The 26,076-nt window shown below is 48.3% G+C and overlaps 7 protein-coding genes across 7 annotated transcripts; 3 read left to right on the top strand and 4 right to left on the bottom strand.

Annotated features, from left to right (window-relative positions):
• Window positions 1-90: 90 nt before the first annotated feature.
• On the bottom strand, window positions 91-2,627 carry F4812DRAFT_454061 (Neutral/alkaline nonlysosomal ceramidase; the record flags this gene model as incomplete). The annotated part of the gene is made up of 5 exons (XM_047936576.1): window positions 91-1,197; window positions 1,270-1,438; window positions 1,509-1,854; window positions 1,909-1,924; window positions 1,980-2,627. 5 exons carry the CDS (start codon window positions 2,625-2,627, stop codon window positions 91-93), a joined length of 2,286 nt encoding a protein of 761 aa, XP_047794566.1.
• Window positions 2,628-3,944: 1,317 nt separating this feature from the next.
• F4812DRAFT_454060 (glucosamine-6-phosphate isomerase) lies at window positions 3,945-5,196 on the bottom strand (the record flags this gene model as incomplete). Its single annotated transcript, XM_047936575.1, has 4 exons — window positions 3,945-4,268; window positions 4,324-4,869; window positions 4,930-4,962; window positions 5,017-5,196. The coding sequence occupies 4 exons, from the start codon at window positions 5,194-5,196 to the stop codon at window positions 3,945-3,947; spliced, it is 1,083 nt and encodes a 360-aa protein (XP_047794565.1).
• A 1,870-nt stretch (window positions 5,197-7,066) lies between these two features.
• On the top strand, window positions 7,067-9,992 carry F4812DRAFT_4858 (hexokinase). Its single transcript, XM_047939131.1, has 3 exons — window positions 7,067-8,261; window positions 8,323-8,895; window positions 8,957-9,992. The coding sequence occupies exons 1-3, from the start codon at window positions 7,678-7,680 to the stop codon at window positions 9,432-9,434; spliced, it is 1,635 nt and encodes a 544-aa protein (XP_047794564.1). The 5' UTR covers window positions 7,067-7,677; the 3' UTR covers window positions 9,435-9,992.
• A 2,927-nt stretch (window positions 9,993-12,919) lies between these two features.
• F4812DRAFT_408011 (glycoside hydrolase family 3 protein) lies at window positions 12,920-16,971 on the bottom strand. Its single transcript, XM_047932336.1, has 6 exons — window positions 16,570-16,971; window positions 16,366-16,484; window positions 15,040-16,305; window positions 13,765-14,990; window positions 13,620-13,706; window positions 12,920-13,551 (listed from the first exon to the last, which is right to left on the bottom strand). Exons 1-6 carry the CDS (start codon window positions 16,617-16,619, stop codon window positions 13,534-13,536), a joined length of 2,766 nt encoding a protein of 921 aa, XP_047794563.1. The 5' UTR covers window positions 16,620-16,971; the 3' UTR covers window positions 12,920-13,533.
• Window positions 16,972-17,745: 774 nt separating this feature from the next.
• F4812DRAFT_4776 (carbohydrate esterase family 9 protein) lies at window positions 17,746-19,378 on the top strand. Its single transcript, XM_047939125.1, has 2 exons — window positions 17,746-18,935; window positions 18,994-19,378. Exons 1-2 carry the CDS (start codon window positions 17,869-17,871, stop codon window positions 19,238-19,240), a joined length of 1,314 nt encoding a protein of 437 aa, XP_047794562.1. The 5' UTR covers window positions 17,746-17,868; the 3' UTR covers window positions 19,241-19,378.
• Window positions 19,379-19,403: 25 nt separating this feature from the next.
• F4812DRAFT_4669 (P-loop containing nucleoside triphosphate hydrolase protein) lies at window positions 19,404-23,054 on the bottom strand. The gene is made up of 2 exons (XM_047938581.1): window positions 21,481-23,054; window positions 19,404-21,420 (listed from the first exon to the last, which is right to left on the bottom strand). Exons 1-2 carry the CDS (start codon window positions 22,619-22,621, stop codon window positions 19,517-19,519), a joined length of 3,045 nt encoding a protein of 1,014 aa, XP_047794561.1. The 5' UTR covers window positions 22,622-23,054; the 3' UTR covers window positions 19,404-19,516.
• A 363-nt stretch (window positions 23,055-23,417) lies between these two features.
• F4812DRAFT_448897 (uncharacterized protein) lies at window positions 23,418-25,273 on the top strand (the record flags this gene model as incomplete). Its single annotated transcript, XM_047935909.1, has 3 exons — window positions 23,418-23,503; window positions 23,652-23,678; window positions 23,911-25,273. 3 exons carry the CDS (start codon window positions 23,418-23,420, stop codon window positions 25,271-25,273), a joined length of 1,476 nt encoding a protein of 491 aa, XP_047794560.1.
• Between the last annotated feature and the right edge of the window lie 803 nt (window positions 25,274-26,076).

Raw genomic sequence — 26,076 nt, 5'->3', positions numbered from 1 at the left:
CCTTAGGTACCTAGGTAGATATCTAGCAAATTCAGAAAAGCTTTTGTATCTATTCAATACAGTCCCTCTGAATACAGGTACCTTAGGGTATCACGTAAGTGTAAAACTATTGCTTGTCCCATCAAAAGCCGTAATAGCTCCTCCGATCAAAGCTTTCCTATCTCCATAATACTTCATCCTATACGTTCCTGCTTCGGCATCCGACTCTGTCTCCCAGCTAACAGTAACCTCGCTATATCCCAGAACAGCATCAGTTCGTTTCCATGTATATACCAACGACCAATCCGAGTCGTCCCTAACCTGTGTCCAAGAGTCTCCATCTTGCTTCTCTATAGCCGTAAACGTACCGTCAAGTCTCAAGTTGTTACGCGGGTTAGCGCCGACGAATGTGGCGTTGACGACGGCGCCGCGCGCATATTTCTCGGCGGGCTGCGAGATCACGTCGCCGAATGACTTGCCCAGTGGCGCGTTGTCCTGCACGACTCCCGTTATGAAACTGAGGCTGCTCTTGCGGTTATCCGGCGGCTTTGGGCCTGGGTCTGGCGAGCTTGACGAGTCAGGGGCCAGGTACTTGATGTTACTGACGGTGAGATTGATATATGCGGCAAGTTCCCACTGGCCGAACAGCGTGCTCGCGCCTTCATAACGCTGGATACCGTACTCCTCCGGTGTGGTCAGGTAGTGTGCGTAAGTATTCGCTGGTCCGCCTAGAACTACCTTCGGCTCGGTATCGACGATATCGGTGGAAGCAGCCTTAACCGCGGCGCGCCATCTGCGTCCGGCCATAGTGGTCGCTTCACTAGGGCTAACGATTATAACAAATTGTCCGACTCTTAACAGTTGAACGTCGATGATATTGGGACTCCACTGGTATGGTTGGGATAACTCCCCTACGTCGAGGAGGACAGGCTTGGGGCTCTGACACGCTTTCTGCTGGGGCGATGGCGCCCGGAGCAAGCTCTTGATTACTTCCCAGACGGGACTGGCACTCGGCTCGCCCGAATCGCCCTGTGTAAAGTCAAAAGCGCCAGGGCCGTCCGAGGTTCCAGCTGCGAAGGAATAACCCAGCGCAGCCGGACACGTCTGGACCTCGGTGCCATTCTCGAGCTGGAATTTCCAAAAGCTCATGTCGTGGTAGAAGTGAAAAGCCTTGACTGTTGAACCTACAACAGGGGTTCCGGATGTGCCGAACAAGTCCTAATATAAGAATTAGCTACAGCCAGCTATATAGGTACCTAAGGTATTTAAGTAAACTGATATTTGTCTTACATAGACCGACCTAGCACCGTCGTACTGGCGTTTTCCTATCTCGTAGCAACTCGCAATCCCAAAATCGAGCTTGTCAAATAGGGGTCCTCGCCCGTGACAGTGCTGGGATTTACCGTCTGCGCACGTACTATTCTCCAAGCTGCATTGCTGGCCGGATCCATCATCACACCTTGTAGATATATATGTTATTACATCCTGCTCCTCTAGCGACGGTGGCTCATAGTGTAGTGCAGGCTTACCATGCGCCAAGCGTGTTAGGGGTCGTGTCCCCGACATTTGCTTGGGAGAAGCCGGCGACAAATCCGCTAGCTGCTGAGTCTTCACCCTCCATGGCTTTCTCGAACATGACCTCCGCTACTCCTTTGTTATCGCCGGCCACATGTGTGCTATTCTGGTAGATCGACGTCCCGTGGACAGGATACCAAGTTAGAATACCGATGTTTTTGCCGTCAGACGCACGCTGAAACTTGAGAACGGTCATCTCTTTATCGACATCATCGTCGTACTGGGCTCGTTCTTCAGCAGGGTTGGCCAAGTAGGCGTATAGACTCCGACTAAGGTTGCCATCTGTAATATTTACCGCCCCTATTGGTCCCATTAGAAGGTTCCACGTAGATTAGACATTTTATATATCCGTACCGAAGTCGAGGTAACCCTAAGGATAAGTTATTTAGTCTTATATCCTTCGTGCTGGTCAGTTCTTTACCTACCTCGGCCAAAGACTCGTGAGCTCTTTTGATCGACAAGACAGCTCCATCAACGATGGCTTGATAGCTCTGCTTATCGAATCCTAAACTAGTTACCTGTGGAAGTAGGTAATTAAACCAAGCTCCAGGTCCGGAATGGGCATGCGTCCCGGTCACCGCGACGTTACCGCTACCGTACACGGCATAGTCGTCGCCAAGCGCCGCAATACCATCTAGGATGCCGAAACGCACAGCTGTATCGCCAGACTGCGTGTCGAGGACCAGATATACAAATCGATCATTCGGGTTATCGACATCTCCGATTATGAACGCCCGCGAATAAATGCGCTGGCGAAGACCCGTGCCGGTCTGGGAGAGGTCGGCGTATCCGGCGAAGTTGATTTCTACCACAGGTCCGGTTATATCAGCCTTCCCAACTCCAATCAGATACTTATCCCCCTTTGCATTCGTCCTGGCCTTGGATTCCCATCGAGTATTCGTGCTAGCCGCCTGTACGCTTTTCGCATGTCGAAACCCGAAACTGTGCTGCCGTGGTACAGCGCCAAATTTGGTTGCGAATAAGGTTCCTATGATTAAGATAGAGAACAAAGATAGAAAACCTAGTACTGGTATTCGCGAAGTTGGAAGTCTAGAGGCATACGTCGGAGCCATGGTTGAATATTTGGATATTCGGTTGCTCCTGTGGCCAGCCAACCGCTTCTTTTTATGAGCGACAGAAGTAACAGAGTTCAAGCTCTCAATGCATCCTCCCATGTCGCTGTTGCCGACCTTGTTGCTTTTATTTCCTTAACCAAGTAGAAGTAGGAAAGAGACACGAGACAGTCTTCAAAACAACATGCCTAGCCTCGGTTCCTCTCCCCGTCCCGGAATGCAACGTCGACAGCGATAAGTACGTAGGTGTATGTGCAAACAAGCAGATAGACCTAGAAACAGATCACGCATGTGCAACCATAGTTGACAGCTCCCCCAATGGGAACCTTGTATTGTAATGGGCCTTATATCTGTACCATACCTATGCATGTAAAACCAAGCCGCGGCGTGTGACATCATGAAGCTGAACTTGAAGTGTAATGGGGGTACATAACAGGGACATGCAAGATTGCATACGTCCCAGTTGTTAGTCGGGGATGGTAGGGCACGCGATTGGGTCGGGGTTATCGCAAGTCTGCAGACCTTTCCTGGGAAGTGAATATCTTGTTTTTGTATTAAGCAGATGAAGATACTGAGCAGGTCATTTGATGAAATGCGGGGGGGGGGGGGGGGAGAGGGAGGGAATTGAGACAGGTAGTAGTATGTGAACGGATAGCGGCGTACCATTCGCAGGCTCGAAATAGGAAGTTCTGGACTAGGTCTTAAGGTACCTACCCCAAAACCGTGACAGAGTGAGACATAAAAAATATCTATCCTATTAGATAGCCTAGACTTACATAGTAGATACCGATGGAAAGATGCACATATTCTTTCCGGCAGAATCATGGTGCTAACACCCTGAATCTAATGTAGTTCATGTTGAAGCAATAAAAAAAGGGGGTATATATCCATTTTTCTATGAGAAGCTGATGCGGAATAAATATAACAAACAAAAAATAAATATATTTATATAGGTATCTAAGTTCTATAATAACGTAAGCTTTTGCTATATATACATATATATACAAGGTAAGTATTCGAGTTCTACGCTCTAAATAACTATTGATAAAGGCGAGGGCGTAGAAGCATCGCCCATAAGGAGCTGAATGGAACCCAATTTACATGATCATGTCTGTTGAGTGGTCCAGCCTAAGCCTCTTTTTTACGTCGCATTCACTATTAATTCTCTAGGGGTAGATCCCTCAGATCCCTCAATTCATCCCAACCCAATAGTACAATTTCCGCAAGAAGAGCCCTTTCGTTCAAATCCAGGCACTACAGTGCAATATTGCAATACCTTTGCACGTCTATCATTCTACTTGAAATATGCCAGTCAGCTTACGCTCCGACGCTAGCTACTCGCTGCTGCTGCTGCTGCTGGTGCTCGGGTTGAGGGGTTAATCTCCTCGAAATATTTGGTATTCCGACACGATCCGCCATTCGGTCCGGCACCAGATCCGGAGACACCGACCGAATGGGATATTCGGCGGCCGGTGTGGCAAGTAGGAGACGAGATGTCATGGGCTGCGGCGCTAGAATAGTAGGGGACTCGACCTCTTCAATCACGGTCTTGGGAACTGGTCCCGGCCCCGTTCGAATGCTCGAGGGCAGAATCTGTTCGAATCCTTGTTGTCTTGCGACCTGCTCGATACTCTTAAAATACTGCGGCCGTTCTTAGTTTACGAGACTACAGTTCGTACCGTTGAGGCATGCTTACCTTGACCGTCTTCACTTGAAGCTCTAATGTGGCATCCTCGTCGCACACTATCATGGGATGGGGATGTAGTTGAAGACTTGAAAGAGTCCACATGTGGTTGACACCCTGCTCGATGCACTTTTGAAGAGCGAGGGCTTTGCGAGCGCCGAGGATAATGACGACGACTTCTCGGGCCTCAAGAACGGTCTGGACACCAACTGTCAAGGCCATCTTAGGGACCTTGTCGATGTCATTCCCGAAGAAGCGAGAATTGGCAAGGATGGTATCATAAGCTAGCGTCTTGACACGGGTTCTCGAGGCCAAGCTAGAGCCGGGTTCGTTGAATGCGATGTGCCCATCTTCCCCGATCCCGCCCAAGAATAAATCAATACCCCCGGCACGCTTGATCTTAGCTTCATACTCGACGCATTCTGCTTCGAGATTTGGCGCGTTGCCGTTGAGGATGTGGACATTGTTGGGGTTCACGTTAACGTGAGAGAAGAAGTGCTTCCACATGAACGAGTGGTAACTCTCCGGATGATCTCGAGGGATACCGACGTACTCGTCCTGTCCAAAGCACATTTAGCACATCAAATACTCATCTTATAGAATGAGGTTACTTCATACCATGTTGAAAGTAACAACATTTTCGAAGGATATCTAATAGCTTTCCGTCAGTCCTTATCCCGATACTCCGAGGTGGCGCAGACCTACATTTCCGGCTTTATATTGCTCAACCAATATCTTGTACACACCCAGAGGGCTCGAGCCGGTAGGTAGGCCAAGCACGAAAGGATGTGAAGGAGTGGGATTGAAGTGCCGGATTCTGTTGATGATGTAATTAGCTACGTAGTAGCTAGCAGTGTCCGAATCGTCGCGGATGATAAGCCTCATCTTGAGATGAACTGTAGATAAAAGTATAGATAAACAATCAAGATGTAAAAGATCGATCTACCCTCTAGTAGCGGAGTAGTAGGGACGTAGTCGTAATTCTTGCAAACCTTTAGAGAGAAATAGGAAAGAGAACACGACAAAAGTCGTTGATTAGCACAAGGTTTTACATTCATTATGAGCAACAGGCTCATAGTGTGGGTGGGAAAGGCCTACGATAGGAAAGGCCTTAAAGGGATAGCATCGGACCCTACGGTCGATGATGGAACGTTGGCCCGGGTTGGCCTTGTTCTCCACCGTGACGATAGCGAGTTGTAATTGCGACTAGGGAGGCTCGTTGAACGTTGTAGTACATACATAGTAGTAACCTGTCCATCAACTGTTTTAGGTCATGTGGTGCTACGAACAATCTGGTTGGTTGCTTCGGACACTGTGAATCGTGAGCCCTGACCAACCATATATGATGGCCTACTCCTCATCGCGGAGATCCCGGCTTCGCAAAGGCGATCGTAAAAGGGGGGAGGGGGATTGTAAGAAAGCATGATAATGCTAGTAAGCCGAAGAGGTACAATACCAAAGACATCATCCTCCCGGGCCGGGTAGTGGGGGCCACAAAGTGAAAGCGAAGCTAAGCCAGGGACTCGTCTCTATTCGCTCTTTTTAAAACTTGATCCAACGGCATCGAGTTTGGACGGGTATGTATGTATGACATTAGATTTCTCTGCATTTTCTAATACTTCTTCTCTATGGGAGCCGCAGAGCTGAATCAGGAAAAAAACCAAAATATCTAGCCTGGCCAAGCAGAGCACTACCGAAACCATAAATTAATCTGTTTCCTAGGGAATCCCGGCTAAGTTAAAATAAATAAATTAAAAAAAGAAGAGAAAAATAAGAAAAATAGATGAATTCAGGAGACAAAACCAGACAGACCACTGTAAAGGATAGACCATTGGGCGGGTATGGCTTATACACTCACTACCTGACTACGATACATACCTCCTACCTAACCTATATCGAAGTGCCCTTCTTTGCTTGTTACTTACTTACTACCTATGTAAGGCCGTCTCTGCTAAGAACGGCTCGGTATCATGCAAGCGCCATGTGGCTCGTGCATGGAAGGCGATCCTTGCTCCTTGAAATATGGATCAGTAAACTCACTAATTGGGAACTTGGACCTGGAAGGTTAGGAAAGTTCACGACGAAAATCTAGAGCTTACAACGTTACATCTAGAAACATTGACCCAGAATGGCAGATATGCGCAACAGCAACAGCAACCACAACCAAGGTGAGACAAATGTGTACCGTTATGGTTCCTCCTCCTCTTCCTCTGTATCGTCTCCTCCCTGTCCTTCCTGATCTTGCCAGTCCATTGGTTGCGCTATTCGAGCCTGGACCCTGGACCTATTCCATTTTGCGCTGAAGCTCGTTTGTTCGTTGTTACCTATCAAACGAAAAAAGAAGGAAAAAAAAAGACATTTCTATTTGAGGTATGTATGTAGTATGTATGTGCGCGCTCGTTGCCTCGACTTAGTATCATAGCTGCTACACTGCTACATCACGGAAGTACCACCGAGCCAGGCAAGCAGAAGTAACCGGCAATATCACCCAAGATCATCAATTATCACCAGCATCTTAAAAGTCACCTGCCCAGTCCAGGACACGGTGGCGCTGGATCTATCTGCGGTCCACTTTCCTGACATCCCGTCCCGCCCTATCCCATATCGCCGGGGCGTCTAACTGTTATTATCGTCCCTGGCTATCCTAGCAATTGCCCATGTTTATGTTCGTGGTGTATCGTTTTTTTCTTTTTTGTGTTGGGTGGTAGCAGGACCCTGGGCCTTTCTTTACAAGCATACATAGCTACGTTCAGTCAGGGGTGTATATATGTGTGTGTGTTTTAAGGTTGAGGCCTCTTAGCTCACTTCAGGTGTCTATCTCGACATACCACATACTTCCGCTCTCGAGCGCAACCATCGTTTCCTCGTATCAGTCTCTCTTAAGGTTTCGTTCTTTTTTTATTTATTTATTTTTTCCCTCTTTTTTTTTTAAGCTGCCATTCGCTACTATTGTACCCGTTCGTTCGTGCTGTAACCCATTGGGTCCTACCAGAACCACCCTCGTACTCTCAAACCCGGTGTCTTGGCTCTTTATTCTTCACTTTTCCCTGGGATCGTACATCACTTAGATCCAACCAACGGGCCACCTCGTTAACTTCGAATTTGTCCGGCAGGTTTCATTTCTGCCGCTTTAGCTTTTCCCCGCCTATACGAGCCCTGACACGGCCCTAAGGAAACATTTCTCTATTGTTTCTAATTGCCTGTTTCTACTGGAACATGACGAATGCTGCTTGAAGACGAGACCGACATCTCGTCTTTGGATATCAGCTGCCCTTCTCTTTTGTTTTCTTCCATCAAGTCCTCTCATGTTACCTTCATGACTACTTATATTTATTCCCGACTAGACCCCTACACCCGTCAGTTGTCATGCAGCCACTCACTTCTGCAATGGCTACGTTGAAAAAATCGCTATTAGCCGTCCTCAAGGGGAGATCCTTCCTACAGGTCCTCTTCGCGTTTTGGATTAGTCCTCGGACCTTGAAAGGTCACCGAGTCGACGGAGAGATATGCCCGTCGAGGACGCTTGAGCAATTCTTGGAGGAAGCGGAAAAGCTCTTTCTAGGTCCTATTGGTAGAGACGGGCTGAGGAAATATTCATTAGATCTTAAGCGTCAGTTTCGGGAACGGCTGCACACCCATGCAGAATGCATGCTTCCGTCCTTCAACCACCTGCTCCCCACTGGCAAAGAGTGCGGTCAATATCTAGCTCTCGATGTTGGGGGATCAACATTGAGAGTTGCACTGGTGGAACTAAGGGGCCGCGGAACACCTGGGAAGGAGAGCGAGATTGTTCGAATGGTTAGCTTCAAGATCACGCCGGAAGTCAAGAAGCTCGAAGGAATGAGTTTTTTCGACTGGATGGCGGCTCGGATCCACGAGGTCATCCGAAAAGATATCTCACATGATCAAGAGGTAATACCAATGGGTCTTGCCTGGAGTTTCCCCGTGGAGTAAGTATCGCCTCCCCGAGCCTAGACATAGACTGACCAGTGCTAACATGTCTCCAATAAGACAAGTATCCATGGGTGGCGGCCTTCTGCTTGGCATGGGTAAAGGTTTCCTAGCTACTAGTGGTTTGCTCGGCCAGGAACTGGGCGAGGTCATCAAGTTCGCCTGCAGGAAGCAAGGCCTTAACATTCAGCTCGAAGCGATCGTAAATGACAGCACGGCAACATTGTTGTCTCAAGCATACGTCCATGCCTCAACGCGGTTCGGTCTAATCCTAGGCACCGGCACTAACATTGCAGTCCATCTACCAGTGTCAGCGTTTAGCCGTTCCAAATACGGCAAGCGCCCAGACAGTTGGTTCGAGTCGGCAAGCCACGTTATCGTGAACACGGAACTGGGAATGTTCGGGAAGGATATCTTACCCTTAACACGGTGGGATGAACTCCTGAGCGCTGCTCACCCGCGGCCCGAGTTCCAACCACTCGAGCATCTACTCAGCGGGTACTACCTTGGAGAGATTTGCCGGCTCGCTATAGTCGAGGCTGTTGAAACGGCCGGGCTGCTAGGCGGTCAGTTACCACCATCCTTGGAGAAGCCGTACTCCCTAGGCACAGAATTATTATCAAGCATGGAGGAGTAAGTCCCATGTGCCGCACGTTGTTCAACATGAAAAACCCAAACTAACGCAGATACCCAGCGATACGTCTCCTGGTCTCGAAAAAGCCACATCACAATTCATAACACACCACCCTTCTGCCGTACCGCCTACTCTATCCGACATAGCCGCCATCCGTACCCTCGCAACATATATATCACGCCGCTCCGCCGCTCTCCTGGCCGCGTCCGTGTTTTCGCTCTGGGAGTTACGACACGAGACTGAGGCCGAACTCGCCGCACAATCTCTAAAAGCCACACCCTCGAACGACAGCGCCGTGGCCCTGCCGTCGCCTTCAGTCGACGAGGAGATCAAAGAAGCCGAAGTCAGCACCAAAGTTGCTTTCAACGGCTCCGTCATCGAGCACTACCCACAGTACCGTGCCACATGCCAGCAGTACATCGACGATCTTGTCTCACACAGTGAACACGTGGGGTCAATAGACCTAGTCCCAACAGTTGAAAGTTCGCTTATTGGCGCTGCGGTCGCGCTCGCTTGTGCTACTGCTGCCGAAGCGTAGTAGGAAAGCCCTAGTGGTGATGTCGAACTGTTGGAATATATATTATGAATATTGCATCTTATGTTTTTTTTCGTGTATTGTTTTCGGAGAACATACCTGTTAACGCATTCTGCCCGGGGAAGAGACGAGAAGGGGGAAGTACATGATGCTTGGATATATCTAGCCATAAATAAGGAGGGGCGGACATGTGGTGTTTGGGTCTGTTAGCGAGCGAGCAAATAAGAGGTAAGGAGCTTTTGAAGCGGGTATACTAGATGGCGTCTAAGGCTACATAGCATAATGAATAGATATCAAACCGCCTCTAAAATAGTATGGTGTATGAGCTAGGTGCATCAATATCCTTCTGAGATAGCATAGGTAACGTCGAGGTTTGTCAAGGCTTAATTCATTTTACGCTATGCTCTTATGGTGCCTATAGCAGTTGAGACTTATGTCTTGTAAACCCCTACACAAACTTGAAAAGGAAAGGGCCAGCATCTGATAAAGTATGTCATAAAGGGATAAATTTTGAAATTAAATCCAGATACTCAGCCGATATGCCTTAGAAGGTCTAGTGAAAGTTGTCAATAAAAACACGAAGACTCCACTAGTCCCTGCTATAACTACATACATACCTACGCATACTGAAGAAGCGTGGCAGTTTTAGAACGAATATATCTTCATAATACAAATAATACCTCAAAAAAACAAAAAACGCCCAGATGCGTCATGCCGTAATCGTCCAAGCGTCTTGGTTATCCCGATTAGAATGATGCTGCTTACTTCAAACTATCATTCGCCATATTTAAAAGAAAGAGAAAAAAAAAAAAAAAAAGACCGTTTTCTTTTGTGACCCACGTACGTTCCTGCTTAAGGAGGATTAGATATGCTTTTTGTTATTCGGCTAAGAAATATCTCTTGAATTTGTTCCCCATCTGCTGCGCCTTGATTTCTTGGGGCACTGCGATGTGGTGGACAACGTGAGGCCGGTAAAAGGGGTCCACGACAGGCCTCCTGTATGTATAACTATCAGTATAATTTTATCAAGACGGAAAGGCAAAAAGAGGGGGTGGGTTGTAGGATTTACCAGTCGTCAACGTTTAGCGGGAAATATTCATATAATTCTTCCTCCTCTTCTATCGGGCTACCGGCGGTGCCATGGCTTGTAGACGTACGGTGCAGCTTCGGGCTGGTGAGCGGGTCCGATGTAGAATGATTATTTGGGCTCCGTTCATCCTCAGATAGGGATAGATTGATCGGTATGGATGGAGTCGGTGAGCCATTTTTCGTATGATTCCCTAGGGCGTGCATCTTACCCGAGTCTATACCCCATGCCGGAACGGGAGGCCGGTTTATATTTGGAGAGAGAGCTATTCTCTTTGCTGGGTGTGCCTGCGAATTTGCTTGCCCACCGTAAGCTGGCGCGGAAGAGGTCCCACGGGATGATGTCGGCGCCGCATTGCCTAGTGATGACGAATAGTTGGGTAATCCATGTGAAGAGTCTGTCCGCTCTATCTTCAGATTCGATGCTGTACTCGCGTCGCTATCCGTTCGGACTCGATCCCCATTGCCGGGCATCTTCTTGTCGCCGGTGAGAGGTACATCTTTTCTGCTATCAAAATTTCGTGGGCTACGCCCTCGCACAATAACCGCACCGCTTTGAATTTCTGCAATCTTCATAAGCTCACCACCTGTCTTCATCTTCCCTAGCAAGCTGATCTGCACCACGTAATGTTGCTGCAGTCCTTTCCGGCGGCCATTGTTTGCCGTCGCGCTCTTGAATTGCAAACGCTTCCAGGAGACCGGTATGCTGACTCGGTGACCGTCCACCTCCTGGCCACCGGTTAGGTCGAGCGCGATTTTCGGCGGAGCGCTGGCCACTTTGGTTTCTTGCCCTTCACCAAGCGCCGGATTGCTACTTTTCCACGGGATAGAAATAATCTCGGTCGACTTGCCCTCGATACTTTCCTTGGCGGATATAGAAGCAAAGAATTCTGTGATAGGTATAGCACGACCTTGCTCGTTCACAACCTGCGTGCAGTGGCGCGGCATGGTTATCTGTCCCGAACATTGCCATAAGTTCCTCCGATAACACGTCAGCTCTAGAGGCCGACCGCCCGACTCGCCGCCAAATACATCTTCGGCAACAAAGAACATGCCATATAACTCCGCCGACATGGAAACCTCGGAATACGCGCCTAACGCATCATCTAAGGGAGTGGCTTTCGCGGCCGTCGCGGAGAAGCTAAGCAGCTTGCCATCCGGTTGCTGCGGGGAGGAACCCTCATCGTGAAAATCCTCGGTATGCGGCGCGGCCTCGTATGGTTTCGAATAGTTGAAGGGATCTTCGAACGTGGTGGAGAAGGTTTCGAAGTCGTAAGAAGGAGTAAAGGGCAATGGAGGTAAATTGCCATTGAGGTTTTCACTATTTGGATCTTAGTACTCCTACTTACACGAGCTACTTATATCCACCATCCATCCGTATATAATTATAGCCACCACGGCCGCGGTCAGATGCACCATTGGGGTTAACTTACAGTATTGATTCGTCAAAGTTGAGATCTGGTTCGAATGGTTCGATACCCAGGCCGGACCCGGACATAGCATTTAATCCCATGGCGGCGTCTCCCGCGCTGGTGCCAGACTGCAGCGCCGGCATGGAGTTGAAAGTTGCCATCGCATCGTTAAGGGCTAACACCCTACGCGGTCGGAGTTTATGCTTATGCTCGTGCTTATGCTGAGGCTGAGGCTGACGTAGACCTGGTTACCGACTCCAGTGGCGTTAAGAGGGGGAAGGCAAGAGGCGGTTTGTCATTTATCGTCGCGGAACAAGTGGAGTGGCAGAGTGGTCACAATATCGATGAGTAGAGAGTCTATTAGCAACCTAAAACGCTAGAGTACTATGATCTACGACGGAGAGAGCGTAACGGAGGTGGAGGCGCAAAACATTCAATTACTACTCCTGAGCCAAGAGACCAAGGGTCAAGGGTCAAGGGTCAAGGGTCAAGGGCCAAGGGGGTGGAGAAATGAGAATACCTACCTTAGGTACTTGCTAATATGCGCATCTAACCTAGAGTCCTAGACGTTGCAGGTTGGCTGGTCTGTTCACACAACCAGGTTCGACCTCTGCTCTAAGGCAGGCTATCCTATCCGTACAAGCACAAGCACAAGCACAAGCGTACCTAAAGCAGGATGCCTAGAGCGGCTTGGTACCTGGTATCTTGACGTCTTGATGTCCTAGTGTCCTGGTGTCCTGGTGCCCTGGTGTAGTACTGGACCAAAGCTCTGGGGTAATAGACCGAATGATACTTGAATGGAATAGGTGGAGCGTCACGGACATACATAGTAGATTCTGCAGACTTGATTTCTACCTTCTGGAACGAGTTAAAAAGAGGACCTAGGTGGGCAGGTGGGGTGATAGACTTGGCCACACCCCCCCTGACTCTTGGGAAGATATATCATCACATTGCCGAAAGACTTTATCTGTCATCTGTCATTATCTGTTAGTTAGTTACGGTACCTACCTACCTACCTACCTCCTCCAACCCAGAGCCTCGGTGCTTTTTCTTGTATGTACATAGTACGTCCGTTCTTTACATATTGGACCTCGATCGCGTTGTAGTACAAAGAATTCGTTATCAGTCTCGTTATCCTTCATCTTCGATTCGTTACGAAGATTAACGTATTGGTTGGGAAGATCAACCCTCAATTGAGAGGGGAACTCCGGAGGGCGATGCTTGTGACATACATCCAGGTTTGATAGTTACGTCGCGCTTCTATTTTTAAACAGGGGCGGCCCCAACCGGGACGGGGGCTCAAATTCAAAATCGATCAAATGTGTTTGGTTTAAGGATTCCGAAAAGCTTGAGAAAACAATTCGTAATTTGATAAAGAATAATCCGTATGCTCTCCGACTTTAACTCACTCGCTTTAAAATATAAAATCGCAGGAGAAAGGCATGTTTCGCAGCTCTTATTGCCAATGCGAAATAACTACATTCGGACCCCCCACAATTAGCAGCTTACTTACAGGTAGGTACCTCTTTTTCATTCTCATTCGTGCATTTTATACTTTGACTCAGTAGCTGCACACCACACACCAGTTCTAAAAAAGCATTTGCTCAACTTAAATCAGACCACTGCGTTGAATAAATCCCCTAGATCAGCAAGTGTACATCAAGATTGAAGAAGTGGAATAGGCACTTACGTTTTCTGGCGAATTTATAATCTCATCAAATGTCTGTTGAACGTCAAAGCCCATAGCTGCAAGTGGCTCATGTGCTTCGTCAAGTACCTAGACAGACACCTTAGCTCTCACAATCACATCTAATACAAGCTTTGCCGTTGCTTACCCAACTGAGGACGCTCTTTGCAGACTTGTGCGCCTTATTCTGCCTCACGCCCATGAATACTAGCCCTTGCAGGATTAATCTCGACTGGGATCTGGAGGGTACTATTGGAGCAATGATGCCACCAATATCCTCCCCGCTAGTCGAGTGAAGCGAGGGGATATATGTTGACAAGCGACTTCCCGCCGTACAGATGATGACCGTCCCTAACAAGTTACCCATTGAATTCTTGGCTCGGACTACTCCGCTTGTGTTGGCTTCATGTAGTGCAAATCGATAAAGCTCCACGACCTCGGGTCCTGCGTGCGTCGCAACGTGGTTTAACACCGACTCGGCGCTATCAAGTCCGTGGATTAAATCAAAGCTGAGACTTGCTCGTTGAATGCTCTGTAGGAGGCCTTCTGGCGCCGTCCAAGCACCCAAATCTTCGATGACCATGTTCGTTAGTCGTTTCGGAAACTGTGTATCCCACCCAACGTTGTCAAACCAGCTCTTGTTACTCCCGCTTTCACCTACAGGTACGCCTGGAAACACCCCGGGGAATGTAAGCCCAAGCTGGACTGTCCTAATGCCTGGCCTTTGGAGCAATGATCGCATGGCACGACGGTGTAGTGACCTGCCAATCGATACATTCCGTTTCGCCGGATCGACAAACAGAGCGCCAATGGCACCAACTCCTTTCACGAAGTATGTAGCCACAAATCCGTATAATGTCTTTGTGCTGCTATTCCGAACGACAAAATGTGCTTCCTCAACGTGCGAATTGGATAATTCGAATGAATTGGCTCCTGCCGTGAGATATGGGAGGCTAGGGGTGCTCGAGCGAGCCATAGTTTTTAACAGCTCCTCCAGGGCAGAAGCGTCCCGCTCGCGATCATAGTTCTCAACCAGCCATTGTTGTCTTTTTTTAGAGACCTTTTTGCTCTTCCTCATAGTTCCCGGTATCGAACCCTGAGGGATTATCTCCCCACATAGAACACGAACGAGAGAAGCCATAGCTGTCTCCGTAAAATCGAAGGTGCAGACGTACGTCCCGATCGATTTGTCCATCGCGAAGTCGTAGGGAGAAGTAACTGCAACCACTATGAGCGACTTCTTTTGGCCGGTTCCACGAAGCATATGACACATCATCGCTACGTGCTTCGTGAACCCTGTTTGGTACCTATTCCGGTTAGCCTCAGCCGTAACTATAATAATTGCTGACGCTCTGTTTATCAGGTTCTCGTGTACTATGATTTGTTAGCTTAGCTCTTAGATCGAGGTGAAGGTTCTTCTAACATGGCCTAAGTCCATTTGCTGTATACGATGTGTGAAGAAGTTTACCATTGCGTATTCGAGCTAATGATCTGCCCAGTTCTTGAAAGATACCTTCTCCACTCATGATTGCCCCACGTTCTTGGTGAATCCGCCCGTGGTTCATGGGGGTGGCTTTGTTACCCATTTCTAACATGCTCTTAGTAGCTGCCGAAGCTGGCGGTGGTTTGACTAGCGGCGTTAGTAGTAAAAGCTCTTCCTGCTGGTGTAAGCTTTCTGAGAGGGGAAGTAGATTGTCCTTATCCCGGACGACAGCGATTGACTGATCGTAAGTTTTCCGAGAGAGCGCAAGGTGTGTGGGATGTATCTTGGAGAGCAGCGATAACCCCGGGGGATTCAGCGCCTTCTGCCAAGATGTGCACACGCTCTTCAGCTTCAGTACTCGCTTAAGAGAAGTATAGATCCGATCCTTTGATATGATACCGTTCTCAACACCCAACTTTAGCCCCGAAATAGCCTCGAGCTGTACGTCATGTGCTCTACAGAGAAGCACCAGATCATTACCCGCTTCGACGGCCATTACAGTGCCCCCTTTTATGCCATACTCCTGTATAAGTGACTGCATTTCGAGGCATTCAGAGATGGCGACACCTTTGAAACCCAACTCGTTTCTCAGGAGGTCGTCCACAACCTGATCCGATAGACAAGCATGCGTAACGTTCATTCCGGCGTTCTGAATCCCGCATCCACCGACAAACATAGCGTCTAAACGTCCAGCACTAATAGCATTCCGGAACGGTACAAGAGCACTGAGACTAAGTTCTTCCAAAGTCTGAGTGATAATAGGCATATCTAAGCTAGAGCCAAGGAAATTAATATTTCCGTAGGAGGGAAAATGTTTCCCGCAAGTTGCTACTCCGGCGTCCTTGAACCCGTTAATGGCAGCAATACCAAACTGGGATGCTTCTTGGGGATCATCTCCAGCAGCTCGGACGCTAAGAGGTTGATGTTGAGCGTTAGTCAAGACATCTAAAACGGGACCGAGAATGAGATTGACTCCGACGGCAGAAAGTTCCGTAGCCGTAGCTTTTGCTACGCTATAGGCCAGCTCCGTGCTTCCCGTAGCAGCGATGCCCATCGCACTAGGAAATTGGCAGATATAATCTTCATCAAATAGACTGTTGACACCTCCATTCTCTTGATCAACAGCAATCAATAGAGGTTGGGGGTGTCCCGCTTGGTGTGCTATTGTCTGAAGCTCCTTGACCAGAGAAGCAGTCTGCTCTGCAGCTGTACAGCATATAATCAGTATTCTCTTTGCATAAATAAGGCTTTCGGAGATGCAAATACATTGGAGATTTTTAGGCGTCAATATGATAGAACCTAAATGGTGATTTTCGATGAGGTCTCTGATTTGAGGCGTTACTTCTGTACCATCCCATCCCATAATCAACATCTGACCAATGGCCCTATAGGAAAGAATTAGCGACGTGCTCTAACCATGCAGCCGGAGCTTAGCCATGAGGCTCTTGACGAAGAGGGCGTATACCGTACCAATCGAGGTTCTGCCATAGTGGGTCGAGTTCGCTTCCCGACTTAGTCATTTTGAGGTTTGAGGTCGTATTGTTACAACTTGATGCTATCTATATACTAGCCAGAGGTATCATGGGCCGAAAGACGTACTATGTAAGCATGGAAAAAAAATAATAAACAGGGAGGGAGAGGGAACTAAGAGCTACAAGAAGAGTTAGTGTGAAGCTGGTGAAATTTGGAGTACGGCCGGCTATGCAGAGTGAGCATGTCGTGTATGGCTGACAGCTTACAGAGTTGAGAAAATCAACTTATTATTAGGTACCTGACACGCCAAATAAACCTATTGCATTGTATTGTACGGATTCGTGTACCTGCCTATTGTATTGTACATACAATACCTACATAAATCTGGGTGGGGGTGAGTTGTAGGGGGCGAACTGTACCTAAGTGTACCTAAGGTATAATTTTGGGGAAAGCCGCGCTATTCCGCTTTGACTTTTAGTTGCCGTTTTCCATTTCCACCTACCTTAGGTACCTCCTAAGGTAATCTAGAGATACATAATTCGTTCATCGGTGATTTTGATTTTATCGGGGCCTCGGTTTCCAGAATATTACCTTAACCTTCCAACCTTCCAGCCTTCCAACACCAACTTCGCAACGTTACTTTACACTAAGTATAACGCACTGGACGGGAATACTGTGTAGGAATATTCACGATCCAATTTTTTTTTTAATTACCTGTCTATTGCCTCATTGCATTGGATGGTCACAAAGAGATTAACCTACTGTAACAGTTGTAGACGACTTCAACCAATCGTAGGATCCGACGATAAACGATGGCACCCACGAACGGTAATAGTGTATCGAGCAATATCGCATCTCCCACCTCGCACAACGAGTCTCTCGTCAGCTAGGTCGCCATACCCTCTTAGTAACCAACCCATCGGTCTAGAAGCGCTTAGAGATTACTGACCAGTCTCTATAGTCACATGTTTCTACTATTGGCCTGCAAATCGGCACCAGTCCATTCACAAAACTGGGTTTGACTGTTACAATCGCAAGACTGACGTCTGACCAACCCCACTGGTCACTGCTTAATGTACTAGGTATCAAACTGTGTAAGTGAAAGCAAGGGGCGGGGCACATGTAAATAGAATACATATGTATGAGCTATTTCCTATATTCTGGCATGTCTCCTTCATGGATACCATAATACTAGCTCGAGGGGCAATAGTCCTACTACTCGACAAGACATAAAAAAATACAAGCTTATATCGCCGGTATATATACGATCTCGTCACTTTCCTCTCTATATTCATCATGCCTCACTCTCTACCTTCATCCCCCAAATCGACACCAAGGGATGGTCGAAATGGCATCACCAAATTTACCAACTGCCGCATCTTGAAAGGAGACAAGCTGCTAGAAGAAGATCTATGGGTCAATTCCGTTACCAGGAAGATTATCCGAAGCCAAGCTGCGTTCTATGATGATTTCATCCTCCCAGATGAGGTCATTGACCTCGGTGGTCGTATCTTATCTCCAGGTATCATCGAGTGCCAGCTCAACGGGGCCTTCGGTTTCAACTTCTCAACCCTTCTCGAGCCTGCTGTATACGCCAAAAAGGTCAAGGAGTTGAACAAGCAGATGGTCAAAACGGGGGTTACATCCTATGTTCCTACCATCACAAGTCAACGGAGCGAACTCTACCAGCGAGTCCTACCGTACCTTGGTCCATCAGGATATCGTCAGATCGCCGAGGACGGAGCAGAATCCCTTGGCGCGCATTGTGAGGGCCCGTTCTTAAGTCCAACTAAAAACGGAGTCCATAATGTAGACGTGATACGGGAAGCTGAGACATTTGCGGATCTAGAAGACTGTTATGGAGCAGAAAACCTCGACCCCGAAGATTTGTACCGTCCTACGCCGATAAAGATGATTACTGCTGCACCAGAGCGGGGACAGATGACGAAACTCATTCCCGAGCTCACTAAACGTGGTATCATCTACTCGATCGGGCACTCGGAAGCTACATACGAACAAGCGTCCGCAGCTGTCGCTGCCGGCGCAACAATGATCACCCATCTTTTCAACGCTATGCGGCCCTTGCACCACCGAAATCCCGGTATCTTTGGCGTTCTAGGTTTGGCAGAAAGCTTACCTCGCCCCTATTTTGGTATCATTGCGGACGGAGAGCACTTACATCCCACAACAATCAAGATTGCCTTCAATGCTCATCCTGACGGGTTCATCCTCGTCACTGACTCTATGCATTTAGTTGGCTTACCGGATGGCGCTTACCAGTGGACTAATGGTGAAAGAGCAAGCCATATCGTAAAGAAGGGCAATAAATTGATACTGGAGGGGACCGATAGAATTGCCGGAAGGTAGGGATCAACCTCTGATATACCAGGCGAGCGGGGACATGGCTAACTAATTTACTAGCTCTATAACATTGATCGAATGCGTTTCTAATTTCCTTAGCTGGTCCGGCGCAACCATACCACAAGCCCTGAAAGCAGTCACGTCGACGCCCGCCGCCATGTTAGGCTTGCAGGGCATCAAGGGGTGTCTTGACGACGGCGCGGATGCGGACTTGGTAGTTTTGTCCGAGAAGCGGTCCGAGAACCGTACTGACCTCATTGTCGACGAGGTGTGGAAGTTCGGTACGAAGGTGTTTAGTCGGTCATGAGGAGAGACCCGCGCGATGGATTGTTGCCGATGATAGATGGGTACGCCTAAAGAGATGAAATTAGTATACTCGGAAGTTACGGAGTCAGGCAGCGTATTTGTACTGGCATAGAATCTTATCATATAACAGAACTAGGTTTACATACGTGGTAGATACAGCTTGATGTTTAGACACCTCTATTAGATAGGAGCTCCTCGTTGCGATACCTTGTCACCTGGGTTTACTAATACAACGAAACATTTCCTTGTTGCTATATTAGTTACTTACGTGATATTTCTACTTTACATTAGGCCGCTTGACAGTTAACTTGAAGGGCTTCTTCAAACGATCCATCGGAGTAATACCGTTTCGTCCAAGAGGTGCTGGTTTCTGAATACCACTGCCTCTCCAACCAACGTTTAGCCCATAGTTCACTGTCGTGGAATGAAAGCTCTTTGCGGGACGTGTTTGCTCTTCCACCGACCCCTCATTTTCATTTGCAATCTCTTCTTTCTCGTCTGCCGGCTGCGGCTTGGCTGGCGAGCTCGAGAAACACGCATATTGTTTTGGTTTTGGCGTTGGTTCTTCCTTTATTATTTGGTTATTCGTGGGGGGCCTACTTGATAACTTGGCGGAGCCCAACTTGTGACTTGCTAAATTAGGCTCAGTGGTAGCATTCTGCTGTATCTGACGAAGTCCCTCCGCTGATGCGGTTAACCGTGATCCTGTACGTTGTCCGTTGCCTCGGGGTAGATGGTAGGGGCGAGGGGGATATCTTGCAGGTTGGTTTGACTTCGGAATTGTTGTGGATATAGTATCATCAGGTTGCTTAGACTTATCATGATTTGTTACACCGTATCCATAACCGATTAAACTTCTTTGAGAAGGAGTCCGGTTTGTTGATGGCCTTTTTGTTCCTGACCCTTGAAGGGCTTTTGTAGGAGCTTTACTCGTCTCAATTTCACCAGCACTCGCATAATGAGCCCCAGCCGTCGTGAAACCCACTTGGGGAGGCAGCTGTGGCACCGTAAATGAAGCAGATTTTTGCATTGTCGTTTCGTACGGAGCAGCCCAGCCATCGACCGATTCCTCAGCAACCTGAGCACTTGTATGATTGATTTTCTGTCGTTTATGCTGTTCGGGCCGCTGAGCGTATCCGCGAGTCTTTACAACGCTAGAAGATTCCTGCGCTTGGCTCGGATCAACTGGGAAGAGATTGTCTTCTACAGCTGCCATCATCGGTACGCCTTTGTAGATGTCAGTTTCTGAGGGGAGGCTTCTGCCTAATATCCTGGCAATTTCTGACATAACTGGACGGTCGAGAGATGGCCCTTTCTTGAGGAAGGTTGAAGATGGGAGATTTTCAATGAAAGGAGAAGCTTGAAGAGCTTCTTTGCTACCGCCGGATGAATATAAGGGACAGCTAAGATATAGTAAGGCCTGGGCTCGAGTCATTGCTACATAGAGAAGGCGTCGCTCTTCCTTGTCGTCGTCGGATCTCATATGCGGTATAGATCCTTTATAGACTGCTGGGATGAAGACGACAGGCCATTCTAGGCCCTTCGCAGCATGTATTGTGGAAACTGTGACTTGAGGCTTCCCATCCTTGTCCTTATCATCAGTCTGCTTGTCGGAGGCTAGCGTAACATTAGCCAAGAATCGTGCTAGTACGTTATCGTCTGACATCTGTTGAGTATCTTCAAGAACTGGCAGCATCTCTTCTTCCGGCTTATCCTGATGTACGAATTCCGTGACAAGGCTCACAAATTCTTGAACGTTCGCCCATCGCAGCTCATACTCGGGTCCATGAGTCTCCTCAAGGTGCTTCTCAAATTGCAGGTCTTTAAGTAGCTGATTGATGATCTCAATCAAATTTACCGGAGTCCCGTCACTCGGTCGCAACTGATTTTGCAGGTTGGTGATTAACTTAATAAGGCTACCGCCAATCTTCTGCTCTGCCTGCTTCCTAATGGTTGTCTTTGCTGTTCGCTCACCTCGACAGTGTTTCCTCAGCAGCTCCCATAGGCTTATAGAGTTGCGTTCAGCTTCTTCCAGCAGCGACCTAGCTGTTACATCACCGATACCACGCTTTGGAACGTTCATGATACGTGCAAGAGCGTCGTTATTATCGGGCTGATATATTACTCGCAAGTAATCTAATATGGTCTTAATCTCAGCCCGCTCGTAGAATTTGAAACCACCTAAGAATCTAGTATCAGCATGAAAGAGAAGGCAAATGAGTATATGTTATGTTTACGTACCGACCATTCGGTAAGCGATACCTTCTCTACCCAGAGCAGATTCAATGTGCCTGGATAATGAGGCAGATCGAAGCAAAATCGCGATGTCATTAGAGTTAATCATATGTCCAGACATTAATTTGATGCGCTTGATCTCCGAGACGATCCAATCCGCCTCCGTCGTAGAGCTTTTTAGCATACGAAGGACTGGCCGTGTACCTTTAGCATGGATTGGTAAGAGAGCTTTCTTATATCTTTCATCATCTTGCTGAATGACTCTCAGGGATACGTCGAGAATGGAACTTGACGACCTATAGTTTTCTTCGAGAGATATCTCGTCGGTACCGGGAAAGTCAGCAAGCAGGCGATGGAAATTCCTTATTTCTGCCGACCGCCAACCATAGATACTTTGATCCGGGTCACCCACTATCGTTATACGTCTATTCTTCTGAGCGAAAAGTTTCATTAATTCATACTGCACTCCGTTTGTATCTTGATATTCGTCGATCAGGACCGTCTCGATATTCCGAACGCAATCGGGGCATTTTTGAAGGAGCTCAACGCAACGGGTAAGAAGATCATCATAATCAAGCAAGTTAGATCGCTCGAGATAAGCCTGGTATTCTTGATAACATTGCTCCAAGGCCTTGGATTCAATGCCATCCCGTTTTTTAGCCTTGCTAGCTGGTTCGTCGGAAGTCCCCTTGGCCTTGCGCTTGCTGATCCAACCACGAGCCATAGCAGGGTCTATCGGAGCATCCAATCTTTTGCAGACGCGCTTGATAATAGCCCTCGAGTCAGAGTCATCTGCGATGCCGAACTTGGGGTCCAGCCCAATACGTTGGCCATAGGTAGCCAGATATTTACGGGCAATGCTATGAAAAGTGCCCAGCACGATCTTCTTTTCGCGACCATTTCCTAGCGCCTGGCCGATACGGATTCTCATCTCGTTGGATGCCTTGACGGTGAAGGTTGCAACGATGACATCGCACGGCCGGATTCCAACATGGTCGATGAGCCAAACGACACGAGAGGTGAGAGTATGAGTCTTACCACTACCCGGACCAGCCAAGATAGCGACGGTAGGGGCACGGGAGCTGACAGCACGAGACTGCGCTTGATTCAGGGATTTGAATAAATCATCGCCCCCGGTGCCCGGCATGGTCGGAGATACTTGCTCATCGGGAAGGTAAAGTTTAGATAAGCAATAACAGAATCCCTTTCGTTCTTCTTTTTTACTTTATTTATCTGTATTTCCTTTCTTGGGGCATATGAGGAACGCGCCTAAAGAGACGCGGACGCGACGGGCTGTTTTTAGTTTGGTTAAAGAGGATTTGATTTTAACAGCTGCAGGCTGCAGATCGCCAGCAGATCGCCAAGTCAGGTCATAAGATTAGGTAAGGATGAAAAGATTGAGCAACTTAGTGATGCACTACTATGTACCTGGCTAGGTACCTAAGAAGTACCTGGGTACCTAGGTTATGACATAAAGTACCACAAAATTGGTGAGTTCCCAATTTGGAGTGATCCCGCACTTAGGTATTTCTCTTCTTGCACCCTTGCATTTTCTGGGTTTCCATCCATCCACCTATCGTCTATCTGCTGAATTGACTTGATCACTGCGTTTATCATCAAACCAACATGAAAGAGGGAGAGGGCACCATATGTTTCTTACTATTAGCCAATCAAAAAGAACAGCCACTAACAAACATGTTTCTCAACCCCCAAGTCACTATGTAAGCCTAATCCAGCCAATCGGCGGGAACAGGAGGCAGGGTGACCTGCAGCAAGCGCAAGGGGAAGAAGAGTCGAATGGTGGGGTGGTTTGGTGATGTCGCTGAAATCCGCACCCAATCAGCTATAAGGCTTAATTCGTCGGCGCTTAAATTCCCTGTCGCTACATTATCCTCCTCCAACCAGATTTGGAAGAACGGCATCGATCACCGCCCTCTACAGATATGAATATGGCAATCTGTCACCCTCACTGGGCCCTTTTTCTGGGGGCTATCATGCATGGAGCCAAGTGCTTGGAGGGGGCCGACGAGTGAGAGGCCAGTTCACACCCAAAGCGCTTGTCTGCTCCTTTAGCATCGTACATTTTGGCCCACTTCGACACACTGCCGAACATCACCAGCCGCTATATACCCTTTGTCCTCCCGACTTTACGTCCTACCTTGTCGGATTTCCATCAGAACGTGTTTCGACAGATCCGCCAGGAGGTTTGACTAAGGAGTTCGGGATACAGTATCTCTCACGACGATCTGGGTCACACACCATGCAACTAGGGCTTTATAGCACGCCGTCCTCGCTTCACTTTGTTTTGCTTCTTCTTTTCCCAACGTTCGCTCCTTTTTGTTCTGCTTCCGTGATACAAGACCTCCAAAGCAACTATTTTGATCCAGCACCAACGCCTGAACAAGGCCCTCCCCTTTCGGCTGGAGCCCTTCGGAGTACATCTTACCTCCCGGCCCAGATTGGTGGCATAGTCGGATCGTATGCCTTTTCGCTCGTTGTAGTCGCTGCTCTTATACTTCTCCTAGCGAAGAAGCGCCGTGAGCATCTTACAGCAGGAGAGGAGGACCTAGAGGGCCAATTCCCATACCAATTCGCTTTCTTACCACCGGGACAAGCTGGCGGTCAGCCTCAGTACGATCTCGATCCACCCAAGTCGCCTGTTAAGAACTTTTCTTACCCAACGCCACCAACACCTTTAAGTGGAAGGAGCCCGATAAGCCCATCGAGCCCTTACATTGTCCCTTCGCTTTATTCTACTAGCACACTCGGCGTGAACCCTTTGGTTGATCCCCGAGTCGTCGCAGCAGATCGCGAGATGGCGCAACAGCAGCTAGAAGAAATGTACAAGCTCGTACTAGAGCAGGAAGCCGCGAAGGAAGCAGGCGTTACCTTGGACCAGCCACCCGCACCTCTCTCCCAGCAGCAAACTCCAAAGCAGGGGATATTGAAGAGAGGCAAAAACAAGCCCGCGAGCCTTGATCTTGCTTCTGATGCAGAAAAGCCACAGTCCCGAGCGTCTTCCATCTTATCCGCTTTCAAATCGCCTCGAAAGAAGAATGTTAAAGGCATTAGTATATCGTCTCCGATTATGACGCCTGTATCGGGCACCTTTCCACGCCAGGAGGAGGAATTAAGAGCAATTCCCCCTCGTTATTATACACCAGCATCTCCGCCCCCAGTTCCGACAGACCAGGCCCCATATATACGGGCAAGCAGGCAGCACGGACCAGTAGCCCCCATCACTCCCCCGGATATTTCCCCGGAGAGTACGCAAAGCATTGACGAACGGCTTGGTCATCTGCGAAGCAATTCACAGTACACCGAACCCGATCCGGTGTCAGCAGTTTCAGAACGGTCTACCGCGCCTCTCGTCGGCCTACCTTCGTCGCCGAAACCCGGTGTCAACCGTTTCCCTTCTCTTCCTGCATCTCCGAAACCCGGGGCGACATTCCCGACTTCACCCGGACCGGAGCAACGGTCCTTCTCGCGACCGAATGCACCTTCAGCCATCCGAACTGGCGGCGCTCTTCCGCTGCGGGCTTACGAGCCTTCGCTCAGCTCACCGTCTGCACAAACCACCAAGCAGACGACGTTCGAAAGGACGCTCCCTCTGTCACCTTCGGGACTTCGGACACCATGGACCGGCGCGCCAGTACCCTACTCACCGTATCAGCCATTCTCGCCTGTAGTTCCTATCACGCCGTCATTGGTTACTAAGGCAGATCGGAAGAGGATGAAGCAACTTCAGCCCAAGACACCAACCATGGAAATGGTTAAGGGTGACGACGAAGTGTGGTAGATACGTATTTGGTGGGATCTTAATGAAATGTTTGGATGGGATTGGTATGATACGGGTTGACAATAGTCTAGGTGTATTGTTTTGGCGTCTTGGATGGACTGTTTACGGTTCAAAAATCTAATGAGTGGCGTAGAGAGGGCTATCTATTTTTCTATTTAAAGCATTTGCTTACCGTTCTATATACCACTTTTGGAATCGAAAGACTCAGTCTATAACTTGACATCATAGTTCCAGCTGTGTGTTTGATTCAGCGGTGTCTGCGCTTGGTTGATTATGGCCGCCTGGCTATATGTAGTATTCCGTCTTAGTATTCTAGCCTTGTTATGACACCTGCTTGGTATTTTGTGATACCTATAGTATATTAGGTGTATGTTTAAATTGCCTATCGTACGAACGTAGGAGTCAGCCTTTAAAGGGGGGAAGGGGAGTTAAACCTGGCAGTTGATTGACGGATTCTAAGCGGTTCTCAAGCACTTCATTATATTATCTATGGCGACGCCTGGGACGACTTGCCTTGTTTCGCTGATAACCTGATTTTGAAGTTGTACCAAAAACTCGGACTATTAATCAATAGAAATAATATGATCTTTAATATTCACTAAAAAATCGTGAGCAGCCACCCGTTGATAACAAGGTCAAGCTATGTTAATTCTACGTATCTTACCTCATCAGGTCGTCACAAGGGCCTCTGTATGTTGTGTACGTAATTGCATGTACCTAGGTAGGTAGCGGTACCTACGGGCGTAATTTGTATTCGTTACACAATTCTTATAGGGTCGGTAGCCGCTATACCAAAATGAGGA

Source organism: Daldinia caldariorum (assembly GCF_022478825.1).
Source record: "Daldinia caldariorum strain CBS 122874 unplaced genomic scaffold F4812scaffold_1, whole genome shotgun sequence".
In the NCBI taxonomy this organism is placed as follows: Eukaryota; Fungi; Ascomycota; class Sordariomycetes; order Xylariales; family Hypoxylaceae; genus Daldinia; species Daldinia caldariorum.
Note: the sequence above shows the minus strand (reverse complement) of the source record. Positions and strands in the feature narration are given on the sequence as shown.